Source organism: Sebastes fasciatus, chromosome 6 (assembly GCF_043250625.1).
Source record: "Sebastes fasciatus isolate fSebFas1 chromosome 6, fSebFas1.pri, whole genome shotgun sequence".
Lineage (NCBI taxonomy): Eukaryota > Metazoa > Chordata > Actinopteri > Perciformes > Sebastidae > Sebastes > Sebastes fasciatus.
Genome location: NC_133800.1, coordinates 33,766,204 through 33,780,535, shown reverse-complemented (window position 1 = coordinate 33,780,535; position 14,332 = coordinate 33,766,204). Strand labels below are relative to the sequence as shown.

The 14,332-nt window shown below is 40.3% G+C and overlaps 1 protein-coding gene across 1 annotated transcript in view; it reads right to left on the bottom strand.

The window, feature by feature from the left end:
* The window catches only part of rasgef1ba (RasGEF domain family, member 1Ba), a 131,047-nt gene that overhangs the window by 97,840 nt on the left and 18,875 nt on the right, over nt 1-14,332 (bottom strand). Inside the window, exons 2-3 of the mRNA XM_074639452.1 lie at nt 14,240-14,287; nt 1,914-1,967 (exon numbers count right to left, since the gene is read on the bottom strand). Coding sequence (XP_074495553.1) covers nt 1,914-1,967; nt 14,240-14,287 — 102 coding nt within the window. The remainder of the gene's footprint in view (nt 1-1,913; nt 1,968-14,239; nt 14,288-14,332) is intronic.

Below are 14,332 nucleotides of genomic sequence, written 5' to 3'. Positions count from 1 at the left end.
AAGTAAGTACCTTCGGTACCGAAGAAAATTAGTACCGTCACATTTTTTTAATTTTGGTACCGAGTTGGTACCGAAGTATCGGTTCTCATGACATCCCTACTCTCCACTAGGTATAATATTTATTTTAGGGTTTTCACATTTGTTTTTTTGGTCAAGGGCAAACTAAATTATGACCATGACACCCAGGTTAACATAGCAATATATACAAATTCAGCCCTAAATTGATACTAGAGTACCTCCTTGTTTTATGAATGAAGCGGGAACAGCAAGGTCTCACCACAGGTTTTGTACAGAAACTGCAGATTACCCTCACCTTAGTGAGGTAACACTGACAGGCAGATATACAATTAACAGTCTCACATATTGGTTTAAAGGTCCCATACTGTAAAAAGTAAGATTTTCAGGTCTTTTATATTATTAAGCAGATTTAAGTGCTATATAAATACTGTTAAACTATCAAAACGCTCAATATAAGGAGAAATACACAGTCCGTTTTCAAAAATTGTGTGTTTGAAACAAGCCGTTAGGATTTCTGTCCATTTGTGATGTCACAAATATACAACATTTAGACCATTACACGGTTTTAAACAGAAACATTCTAAATGTGTCATTGTTTATTTCCTGTTGCAGTGTATGTAAATGACATCAGCTGAAAGGAAGTAAACATGGACCCAAGCTGTTGCCTAGCAACGCAATTCTGTTGAAATGCACTAAAACGGAGCGTTTCAGACAGAGGGTGAATACAGGTATATTCAGGCAGACAGTATGAGGAAAATAAAAAGGTTTTTGAACATTACAGCATGTAAACATGTTCTAGTAGAAACACAAAATACAAGTATGAACCTGAAAATGAGCACGATATGGGACCTTTAACCTGAGAAAAGGAAGTGTTTACCTGTTGAACTTGTATCAACAGAGGGTTTCAGGTTCACATCTTTCCTCACACTAACAATCCAAAACTTGATGAAGTGCCAGATTTTGTTCCTCAGAGCGGCTGAAAAACGTGGACACATTCCAACAAATGCCATCAAACATCAATAACGCAGTCTGGCTCTGGACCAGGTTTGGCTCTTCACATTCCCAAAGGGTTCAGGCTCTCCAATACATATTGTACCTGTGAATCAACACCGGACCGCCCACCCACCTGCTGCAGTCATTACTTAGACCAGACAGAGGCCTATAGACGGAGCATCGCGGGGCCCAGCGGTGCTTTGGAGACATAAAGGGACGCTTTTATTGTTTTCTGATAAATGGGGAAATGGACGAATCCATAAATCTGCCGGATTCATTCAGTGCCGCAGGGCTAAGTAATTAAACAAGTCATGTGCCAGTTGGCACAGACTCACCACAGAACTCCCTTCCTCCAATACATGGAGCCAGGCAAACAAGCGGGCAGCTTAATAATTTCCTTTGTTGCTGGTTAATTGGCTTTCTGTGGCTGCCATCGCCTTTCTGTGGCTGCTTTCTTCTGTCTGCCATCGCCATTTGCATTACACAACCAACACAGACACCAAGGAAGTCTTTATGTTCCACCAAAACACGGCATCATCAACAAAGAGACACGATTTTTGCCATCTGCCATGCAGGGAAATGCTTGAATGGTGGACATTATTTTAAAAATGTATTATAATATGAACAAAAACTCCACCATATTTAGAGGGTAAACTCAGCTCTGAGAACAAAACACACACACACACACACACACACACACACACTGAAACACAGACATCTGTTGCTGCTTCTGGGAGTTTTTATCCTCAGGAATTTTAGGTTAATTAAAATTCCTATTACTTGCTGTTTTTCAATTAAAACCCGGCTTCACCTTTACACCCTCAAAACCCAAATGTCCTTGTTTGCGAGCGTCAGAATTCAGTTAAAAAAAAAAAAAAACAGTTCATATAGAGGCGACTCACCAGTCTGTTGTCAAACAGCGATCTCTCATTGGTTAATGTCCCAAAGATGGTTGGCTGAAGAGAGGAAAGAGAAGGTTCTGTTACTGACATGCACCAAAACATGGTAAGAAATCAGGAATCATTGGTGTTGATTAGCAACACGTTCAACCTCTCACACATCGAGTATATTGTGCTCATTTTATGCAACGAGGCAGGAAAACCACTCAGTTATTGATTCTCTAAGGAAAGCACAGGTGCAGTTTGAACTTTAAGGTTGGAGGTTCACAAAAGAAATCGTGGGAGGAATGTAATGTGTACAATGCAGAGAGGTCTAATGTATTGGGATGTGTTCAACCTACATTATTTCACCCTCCAGACAGAATGCAACGCTAGCAAGCGTCAGTGACAAAATTTGTTTGATTGCATTGTTTTCTATTGGAATGAACTAACTGGTTGCGAATGACACAGCACTGCACAGCGCGCCGTTTTGAGATGAACTTTTGTTGGACGCCCTGTTTCGATTAATTCCTGCTGCTCGCTTTAAAAGCACCGCAACGGGCGAGGATGATTTGTGAAGTTGAAATGAGGAGTTATCTATATGATACCTCCTAATTTCACTAAAAACACCTAAATAAGGAGGCAACAGGCTGGAGGGAGATCAACAGGAGATCGCTTGAAAGTTTACATAGGCTACTGTTGGCTGTATTGTCATTTTCAGTAAATATTGCAGTATAAAACCGGTGTTTTCTGTTTAAAAAACACAATCGTCGGAAGAAAGCAAGTACTAGTCTGATCTTGAACGCACAGCTGATAGGTAGCCTACGTGGTTTGTTTACATGGCGTAACAGAAAATGCATATTCAACGGTGTGTGGACAGAGAGTGTTCGATGTTATTAGGTTATAAGTAAATAAAAAGACCAAAATCTATCTTCTTATCTCATGATATGGTTACGAAAAAGTTCCTCCTCCTTTTTCATTCGTTTTCCTACGAATGTCCAGCAACACGTGTCAATATCCGCTCGTTACATGCATACAGTCTTTTCAGAATAAACTTCTGTCTTCACAGGAAACAGCTTACTTAGGTTTAGGCAACAAAACTACCTGGTTAGGTTTAGGAAAAGATCATGGTTTGGCTTAAAATAACTCCAGTGGTGTAACTTAAGTGAAGAAGTTACGTTACAAATAAATCAACGTTGACTTGTGGTTTCACACGGGACACAAACGCCGGTCTCCTGGTGAAAGTCTGGTATTTTTAGACCTAACCATCCACCCCGACCTCCTCTCTACGCAGCGCTTGCCGCTCTTTATACTTCCTGGTTACACACAAATCGATTTTATGGGATATACACAAATCACAGTGCATTACTTTCGGAGGTATAGATACGAACGGTGTATTGGAGCAGCCTGACTGGCTCATGATTATGGGGATTACACATTAATTGATTTTGTGGGATATTACAGTGCATTACTTTTTGTTGGTGTAGTGTGTATGTATGAGATGAGAACAGCCTGATAAATGCAACTAAATAAGTTTAAAAGTCACAACTGTTTTAGGTGAGAGGGGTTTTGGAGAAACTCAGACTCATGACCTTCTACAGTCCCTGCTACCTTGCCCTTTTGCTGTACCTCAATTTATTAAATATATGTAATAAATGTCAACACATAAGTCTGAGTGACAACGGGAACAGTGTATGACCTGTCTTTGTTGTGACTAGACCTCTCCGACAGTACAAAGCCATATATTATCGACCCTCCACTGAACAACGGTCGCTCCCGTCTCAGCCAAGTCTGTCGGACATAACCGAACCAACGAGGTAAAACAAATAAATCTTTTGGCAAGAAGCGGCGACCGAGCACAAACCTGCTGAGCTGTGGGCATTGTAACAAACTGACGGCACGGGGAGGAAAATAATGACGGCAATAAAAAAATCCACATTTATAGCGGCGGGACAGGTGCCTTTGCCGAGAGTAATGGTAGTCACATGCGTTTAATGTGGACCTGGATGTGGGCGGCACGCGCTCGCTAATTAAAGCTGAAGTTCTAAATACAGAAAGAGCCGACGGAGCAGAAATAAGTGCTTCCCTTCGCAAGTCACACGACGACCCGACGCTGAACAAAGAGACACACCAGCCGGATCTCAGGTGGTTTTACCTCCACATAGTCTCCACATGCAGAGGAATGACTGGATTAAAAAGAAACAGGGCGAGCTCTCCGAACCAAGCATGTAATTAACGGTGTTTGTCCCGGCGTTCAGAGGCGAGGAGATGAGACTATAAACAAATAGGAATTATGGAGAGCAAACAGAAGTGATTTTACAGACTGTTGATTCAGCTCTCTTGTGATTAGCACCCACAACTCTTGAGTTTTACAAATTAATCACGGAGAGAACTGCAGCCAGAGAAATAAAAAGGTACATATAACTATTCATATGCATTTTTTGTACACGTTAAAAACACTAAATGTTAACTCTGTATCACCCTGAGTATGGATGAAAAGTTTCAAATCTCCTCCCTCTTGTCCAGCAGAGTGAAAATAAGTGAAAATGACCCTGCAGCAGCGCCCACTTCTTCCATGTGCTGCTGCTGTCAGGGTGGGCATTCGCTCAACTTTAATCTCCTCAAGTTGAGCACTGGCAGGGATTTATGGGTAAAAAGCCCACAGCTGCATGCTGTTGCATAACTCAGCCCTATTAGCCAACCTGTTTCTCTGTGACACAGAAACAGGAAATCAATGGGAAAGGCCACTTTGATGCCGCCAAGATAGATGTTGTTTGTGTTCTCCTTTTGGAGAGAGGTAACATGTGAGTGTGTGTTCGATATGTGCGTACTTTTATGTTTTCTTTTTTTTAGGGCTGCCAATCGATTAAGATATTTAATTGCCTTTTTATCTGTTCAAAATGTACCTTAAAGGGAGATTTGTCAAGTATTTAATCCTCTTATCAACATGGGAGTGGACAAATATGCTGCTTTATGCAAATGTATGTATATATTTATTATTGGAAATCAATTAACAACACAAAACAATGACAGATATTGTCCAGAAACCCTCACAGGTACTGCATTTAGCATAAAACAATATGCTCAAATCATAACATAGCAAACTGCAGCACAACAGACAACAACAGCTGTCAGTGTGTCAGTGTGCTGACTTGACTATGACTTGCCCCAAACTGCATGTGATTATCATAAAGTGGGCATGTCTGTAAAGGGGAGACTCGTGGGTACCCATAGAACCCATTTACATTCACATATCTGGAGGTCAGAGGTCAAGGGACCCCTTTGAAAATGGCCAGGACAGTTTTTCCTCGCTAAAATTTAGCATAAGTGTGTTGCGTTATTTAGACAAGCTAGTATGACATGGTTGGTACCAATGGGTTCTTTAGGTTTTTCTAGTTTCATATGATGTCAGTATCTTCACTCTAGCTTTAAAACTGAGCCCGCTACCACCTAAAAATAGCAAGTTGCGTTAAAGCGTTAAAGAAATTAGTGGCGTTAAAACAAATTTGCGTTAACACGTTAACTTTGACAGCCCTAATATATTCGTATGTAATCTGCAGAAAGGGAAAGCTTGAGGATGTTTTTACTGAATAATTGGGTCAAACATATGATGCAGTGAGATAAAAAAAAAAGGAAATTATCTCTTCTCAGGAAATGACTTGCCTGATGCCGTAATAACGTATAGAGGAAATCCTCTCAAACCACATTAGTGAAAAAGAGGGATTTAACTGATTAAATCCTGGAGGTTGCGAGTCGTCTGCATTATCTAGCCAGAGGATCAAGAGATCAACTCATATTTCACAAATTCTGAATGCAGCCTCCTGTTACTGTACGAGCCATTAGACAGAGCTGGAGCACACCATACAGTACTGGCATGAGTGAGGCACGTAATGACCGATATAATTTGGATAAAAACCAGCAGGACTGCTCTTGTTCAGATGTGGCCTCCTGCGTCGACGTGACCGGTGTAATCTCGGACCTTTCTGACCCTCTGCTGTGCCAGCGTACTAGCTGTTCCCTAATATCACTTATCCTTATTAGGTATTAATACAAGCTAAGTTCTATGAATAATTTATGGGGTAGTGCAGAGACTAATTGAAAAGAAAGAACAGATTTTGCAGGTCATCGGTTCACTGTGCTTTTTTTAGGAATCATGAGAGCGAAGCAGTGTGGACCGCTGCAAGAAAAGTCACGAGGTTATTTGTTCAGCTACTGGCAGGGCATCCATAAACAGGCCTGAATATCAAATAATCCTATTTGAGTAGCAAATCCATTAACGCGATTATACAGAGAAATGTGGAATTTCTGTGCCACCTACAATGCCTGTCTTCAGAACGCCACATCAAACTGAAGGCAGTAATTAGCAAATGTGTTCTTGAAATATTGCCTTGTATTCTGTAAGAAGATGTTTGGTTAAACTCTACTTCGCATCACAAATCTAGTCATCACACCTAGGAGTATGTAATAATACGTTTCTTTTAATTTGTATGTATAGCACTATTCTAAAAACAACATTTGTTTACTTTAGTGCTTTACATACAATAAAACCCAAAAGCAGCAACAATTAAAAAAGAAAAGAAATAAAAGGTAATATATGAGGTAAACTAAACACACCAACAAACAGAGATACAATTTAGAAGTGTGCTGAAAAATTATAAAAAAACGGAGCCTCCGTGTTGTTTTATAAATATAGGCCTACCTCAACCCGTTCTGCGCAACGTGATTGGTTGATGCCTTTATTTGCGGTGCGAAAGCTTAGAAAATCAATCAACACAAAGTACATTTGCACTCTGTGTGAAAGTATTCAACAGTTCGAATAAATACACTGACGTGCAAGCTAATCGCACCAAAAAAAGCCTTAACAGGTCCTTCAAGAGATATAAGAGAAACGCAGGAAAAACAAAGACCCCTCGGTGATTCCAAACTCACGAACCACGGTACATAGGGAGTGATTTGTATAAAAGCCTGTTTATAAAAGTGTGATTTAAAAGACTGATTCTGCTAGCCTAATTCATCAGGCAGTTAGTTCCAAAGTACAAGCAGTGAATAAAGAAAGCGCAGTCCCCTTTAGTCTTGAGTCTAGCCCGTTAGACAACCAAAAGGTTAACAGGTTAAAGGCCAAGTTAAGACCAACTAGAGCCCTGTTGTTTCAACACTAATATCACTGCAGACTAAAGCTGAAACGATAAGTCAATTAATGAATTAGTCGATCGACAGAAAAATAATAGGCAACTATTTTGATAATCGATAAATCGTTTCAGTCATTTTTCAAGGAGAAATAGAGAAACGCTTGATAATATTCTCTGATTCCAGCCTCTCAAATAAGATTTCCTGCTTTTCTTTGTCATATATCATTGGAAACTAAATATTTGTGGGTATTTGGACTTTCAGTTGAACAAACCAGACATTTGAAGATGTCACATTTGGCTCTGTGAAGTTGTGATTTTGACGTTTCATAGACTAAACAATTATTGATTAATTGATAATGAAAATAATGGGTAGTTGAAGCGCAACTGCAGACGACTGTTCATCGCTAAAGCAGCCTAATGTTAAGGAGTTAGAGAGAGAGACTGAGAGAAAGAGAGTAAAACAGACAAGGAACAGATGAGGAAGCAATAAAGGAGCATCTAGTGAGCAGAGAAGCCTTTAGAGTGCCCACTCAGCACTTTCCTCTCCAGTCATAAGATAATTGCTTTGGGGACTTGGACCTCAAAGCAGTGCTAGTACCTGTGACCTCTGACCTGTGACATCTTCCAACCACAGAGCTGCTGATAGAGGATGACCACCGGGAGACCTCTGATCTATGACATCTGGGTTATTATCTTGATGACAGGGACTGGTCTGAACTGGAGGTGACCCAGTAAAGCTGGATTTCCAGGTTCACAACCAAGCGGAGACTCAGAGCCTTTGACCCCGCTGACCTCTCCTCTTCATCCTAAATGATTAGTCCTGCAAAGTCAAGTTGTACTCTGTTGTCCACATATATGTTAATAATCACTTTTTCTGACTTCTCCTTTAAATCTACATACTAACCCTGTTGTGTGTATAAAAAATGTCCCTTATATAAATGACCGGAAGTAAGAAAACAGGAAGCAGAAAGCGCTTTTGTTTTTGGTTGTGTCGAGAAGGTAACCCACAAATTGCGAAATATGATCTGAGATCTTCAAAAACTCTTGTGAGGTTGTTCCAGCGGCTAGAAGCGCAGTAGAGCGCTCCAGGGATGACATTGTTGTAGGCCAACCTGGAAGTTAGCATCTCCCTGGTTCCCTCAACAAAAAGTCGATGGGATTTCTCCATTGGGTTTTGGATTATTGTAGAAAATAAGTTCTGAAATAAGCTCAAACTAACGTTTATGAGACTTACACGTTTTGTTCAGCAAGAATGAACACCACTTCTATGATTTTTGAATGCAATCACCAGAAGTAAAAGGCTAACATTAGGCTATAAACGAACTACACCCCGGTTGCATGAACGCAAGTAAACACAACGAGGCTGTAAAGGAGGACGAGTCGGTGTGATGACGTTTAGTAGTCTCATTTAGCCGCTTGTTAGAAACACATAAAAGCTTAAAAATTCATGAGTGGGATATTTATTGATGTATATCGTAGAACAAAACATATTATTTCAGGCATCTAACTAAAAAGCCATTCAAAAAAACATTAACTTCCAGACGAGGGAACCAGAAGTGCTAAAATGATAACTCATTTCTTCATGATTTCCTCATTTAACTCATGACTCATTCCTGTAGCACTCTATTGCCACTTTACGTACCTTTGTACAGCTTTTGCCAAAAATTGCGTTAGGAGATCCTGCAGAAGTTGCTACATATTGAAGTTAAATCATTAAAATGCTGTTGAAACGATGGTTATAGAAGCGAGATGTGAAAAAAAACTCTTCAACATAATTGAGCCCAGTTTTAATGGACGCCTACGGGTCTTCTAACATGGCAAAGCCCCTTGACTTTTAACTGAATTCCCTGTTCCCAGTCTAAGTTGCTGGTGTATGACAGTGATATCAGGTTAGCTAATTCAGATTTAAAATATCAAATAGCAGTAAAACCTGAGCTGCACTGTGATCAGCTGCTCCAACAGCTTCTTTATAGCACATAGAGAAGCTGTTGTGTAAGAATATTTGGAGGCCGAGCTGTTCAGTACAGATTTAGGCGGGTATGTGGAGGACCTTTCGCTACAAAGGAACTTCAATTTATGTAACAACGACCATCTCAGAAAGAAGCAGGCAGCCTCTGCCAGCACAGATTATATCAAGAGAACACACTGAAAACATTTTAAAAATCCCCAAATACTGCACATCCGAGGCTCCATTTATGATGCCGCTGAAATAACTTAAATCTTCAGTTCATCCCAAAGCAACTTCAATTTTCTTCAACTTTAACTGACCCTTTCAAGACTGATATTTTTTGCAGTGCATGAAATCCTGAGAGGACTTTATATCTCTCACGCTACCTGCACAAAAATACGTTGATCCTTGATAGCGTGTCATGTGATGCAGTTACAACACTTGGTCAAAGTTTATGTAATTCGTGAACAGCTGTCCCCGTTTGAAAAAGACTTGTGGAGCATGTGACTCGGTCCATCACTCACCATGAACCAGGTCATGAGCGAATCAGGACACGCTGCTGCTGAGTGATTGGGTATTTATAGCCAGTTATGATATTTTGATATCGGTCAGAGATTGACTACTGTACATTTCAATTGCTTAGAATGACGGTAAAATATGTATATTTAAATCACAAGACTTAATAGACACGACTTAATCAAAATGAAACATAAAATCCATCATATTTGACTAACTGATCAAAGTATTTTCATCATATATTCATCATTGTATTATTGAAAAGCTGATTTCTTGTCAGCAGTAATTCCATTTCTCCTGCTCCTGTTACTGTCGTTAAAGATGAATAAAAATAATCCACTTTCATTCAGAAATATTTGATTTATGGACAGCAATCTATTAAAACAACAACTGGACAAACTTAAAAACCAAACTTATGCTGAAAGACCAGAAAAGGACGCAGCGATGAAAAACACAACATGTTGCTCAAACTTCTCATGTTTGCAAGTTTAAATCAGAATGTAATTATTCAAAGTGCCGCTGGTCTCTCTGAGCTTCGAGTCTAAATGCCCTCTACGGGCTCAGCCTGAAATAACACCGAGGATCAGCTCTTTCAGTGGAAACGTAATCACAACACAAAGTGTTTATCTTGTGCTATAAAATGAAAACAAAGCCGACTACACAATGTTTAAATTGGAATATAATCTTGTGGGCTTTAATGCGGAGATGGCATGCATACCGTAGGTCTGGGAGGAAATTAAAATGGAATCAGGCCTCTGCAGAGGAAGCAGATTCGTCAATCGAGAGGGAAAAAGGGGGTCACTGACCAATCATAGGTGGTGATGTTTGCTCTGCTGGTGTTTTCGTCGTGTCTGGCTGTTTTTATCTGTTCGAGTATTTATTTTATATAAGACCCACTGACCAAGCGGCGGTATCTGACGAGTTGGGAGAACAGGTTGATTTCTACTTACTGTAGAAAAACAAGTTCCTGTGGAGACAAATATACCCAACTACTGAAGTCTTGATAATTATATACATTACACAATATGTCCCTTTCTGAAGAAAACACTACAGCCTGAACCAGGAGAGCTGTCTTGTGATATCGACCCAGGACATTGGTGTGAAAAATGGTCTTTTCCCATGAAATATATCTCCAGTTTGTGCTGACTTGAGGTCTGCGGCGGTTTGTCCTCCTAACGTTAGTTTGTGTTTATCGCCTGGAGTATTCCCCAACAGCCATGAAACCATCAGTCTTCAGAGAGGAACAGTACCAGTTCTGTATCCGCTGACTCTTTACCAACTCCATCCATCACAGAAAGGTTAAGTTCTCAACATTATATAACAGCTGAAATGTCAAACCTCCACTTTATTCCTGCTTCAAAACAAACCTTTGTGTACAAACTTGAAATATGAGGCGTTTTCCAGCAGTGACCCACTAACACACAAACTGGTGAGAGACCACATGATGATTTTTTTGTTTCAGGCAGTTCTATAAGCATGGGGGAAAGCTACAAACACATTAATATAAGCACTTTAGCGATGTTGGCATTCACAAAATAGCTGTAACATTAGTAAAGTTATGTAAAAATTGGATCTAAAACAGTTTTGAGCAGATCCTGATTTCATGTGAACCATAAGGCCTTTGCTTAAACTATCTTCATATGACAATTAGGGCTGTCAATCGATTAAAATGTACCTAAAAGGGAGATTTGTCAAGTTTTTAAAACTCTTATCAACATGGGAGTGGGCAAATATGCTTGCCTTATCCAAATGTATGTACATATTTATTATTACAAATCAATTAACAACACAAAACAATGACAGATATTGTCCAGAAACCCTCACAGGTACTGCATTTAGCATAAAACAATATACTCAAATCATAACATGGCAAACAGCAGCCCAACAGGCAACAACAGCTGTCAGTGTGTCAGTGTGCTGACTTGACTATGACTTGCTCCAAACTGCATGTGATTATCATAAAGTGGGCATGTCTGTAAAGGGGAGACTCGTGGGTACCCATAGAACCCATTTACATTCACATATCTTGAGGTCAAAGGTCAAGGGACCCCTTTGAAAATGGCTTTGCCAGTTTTTCCTCCCCAAAATTTAGTGCAAGTTTGGAGCGTTATTTAGCTTCCTCCGCGACAAGCTAGTATGACATGGTTCGTACTGATGGATTTATTAGGTTTTATAGTCTCATATGATGCCAGAATCTTCACTCTGGCTTTAAAACTCTAAATCTACAACCTACAAATCACATGTTGCGTTACAGAAGGAAATAGTGCATTTCTGGGGACTATTTTCAGAGGTGGATTAATCCACATTTGGTGCTCTAGTGAGTATTTGTGGCAGCAGGACGGTTTATGTGGGACTGAGTCAAAATAAACTATAACGTGTGTGTTTGGATAACAATGGAGGTCAGTTCATATATCATATTTGGTTTTAGTCATTTCATGGGTTTGTTGACAATAAAAAACGCAGTGGAGGCACTACATACTGTACATACTGTACAAACATACAAGCAGCAGGTTCAGGCCGGGCTGCGCCTTCAACATCTATTCAACATGTTTACTTGGCACAAGAAAACCAGCATTAAAGAATCATCTCCGTGTCAGTAGCACTCCTGGGGGTTTCTGCAGACCTGGCCAGAGAGAGAGAATAAAAGCCCAGCGCTGACCTCATGCTTCTCAAATGATCAACGCAGGGTGTCTTTGCTCCGCTTTGATCCTGGATGAGGTAACTACAAGAGATACACACCTCCGAACCCTCAATGCCCAGCGACCTCACAGGGCCGCTCGGTGAAACACTAACCACCGGATTACAGACTCACTCAGGTTTGTTTAATACTCACCGGACTGATAGAGGGGATTAGGAGAGAGAGAGAGGTGAAAGATGTGTTTGTCTGCATTCTCAGACAGGTCGTGATCAGCTGAGAGAAACAGGAGCTCGAGTAGCCAGATTATTATTTACAGGTTCTACAGATCACATTTTGCCGGGTTAATTTGGCCCAAGCTGATGGGTTAGAAATGGTTTGCAAGTATAAGAATTATCTTTTTGTGCTAATGAAGGTTTTCTGAATCTAGTTATATGATACTATAGATAAAGAGGATGACATTGAACAAGAACGGGTAAGAGGAGAGAGAGAGAAAGGGGGGAGGATGGCAGTCAAACACAGAGAGAAGATCAAAGCGGTGGCCTCCAGTGTTCAGTCAGAGTGTGTGTGAGTAAATGTGAGTTATACCATCTTCAAAGACGTTCAAACTGGTGCCCCTGCTGACCTCATGAGGTCTTCTACACACAAACTCTCTGATCCACACCTCAGACTAGTTGACAGAGAGCTATCTCACATATCAGGTATCTCTTTGTGACACGCTTCTGTTTGCTCAGACCTTTAATAAATGCAAATATAAATGACTATATGGAATTTTAAAGAAGATTCTTTTAAAAGGTTTACCTGTCTGGTGATACATAAACACCCAAATCCTCTCCAGTGCATGCTAAAGGGCTACATTAGAATACATTTATTATGATTTGCATGCATGTAAAAATTGTATTTATGGTGGAAAATGCATTTTTCTAAAAACTAAATAGTATTAATGATATAGTAGTTTATACAGCTCATCACTCACAGTGAATGCTATAGGGGGACATACATTTCAGGTTCATACTATATATTATAATCATATTTTACGTATTTGGGGTTTCTACTAGAACATATTTACATGATTTAATGTTCAAAAAACACATCGTTTTTCTCTCATTGTGAATATACCTGTATTCACCCTCTGTCTGAACCGCACTCCAGATACCCAAATTTATGAGCACAAGCACTGAAAAAGACAGTTTTACATATTATGTCCCCTTTAAAGCTAAAGCTACACTCAACACAGCACATGCTAAAATGCTGCGAAAGCTGTCAATCGAACTCTAATGCGCACCAAACAACCAAAAAAAGTGAAACCGTGGTAACGCCGTTCGCCTCACTCAGAGGCCATCCGTACCATAATAACACTATTTAGGAGCAACGGAAGTCAGACGGTGGCTGGCGGTACAACGGTTTTGCACTTTGGGGCTCACGTTACCACAGTTTCACAAGCGTGTCGGAGAACTACGGTGGCCTTCAGGTAACGTAAAAACGTGAAAGTCTCTCTCCAGAGCCGGTGTTTGGTTTGTCTGTTCTGGGCTACTGTAGAAACATGGAGGACTCCGTGAATGTAGATATGAAGGACTCATTCTAAGGTAACAAAAACACAACGATTCTTAGTTTCAGGTGATTATACACTAAAGAAAACATAGTTATGAATATTATATCCCCTGAAATGTTACACACGGTTCCTTCAAACTTAATTACTGTTGAATCCATCTTCCAGCTGTGAACCATAAAGTAAACAATCGGCCAATCTGTATAAGCGATGTACAGGGTATAATTATATAACTTCCACCTTTATTATTCATATTGGCTATGTTGAGTTTGGTGACGTCACCTCACTGACAGCAAGAATCCACCCAACTTCAACCTGAGCAGAAGTCTAATCTTTGTTTATAAGGTGAATGAAAATGACGTGTAATGCTGCATGTAAATCCTCTCTAACACTGCAGCAGGTTATCAGCAGGCAGCGTTTTGTGTGCACTGAGCAACTCTGTGGCATGTTATGTACAGTCGGCTGTGTGTGTGTGTGTGTGTGTGTGTGTGTGTCCTGTTCCTTCAGCGTGGAGGACACAGAGACTCAAAAACAGACACAATAAGTCTTTTAAGGTTTCAAGTGTTTACCTACCCGCTGTTTGGAGGAAGGTCTCAGACCGAGGTGGGGTTGGCTCCGACACTGCAGGGAACGGAGAGGAGACAAAACTGTTAGGGGAGGATATCA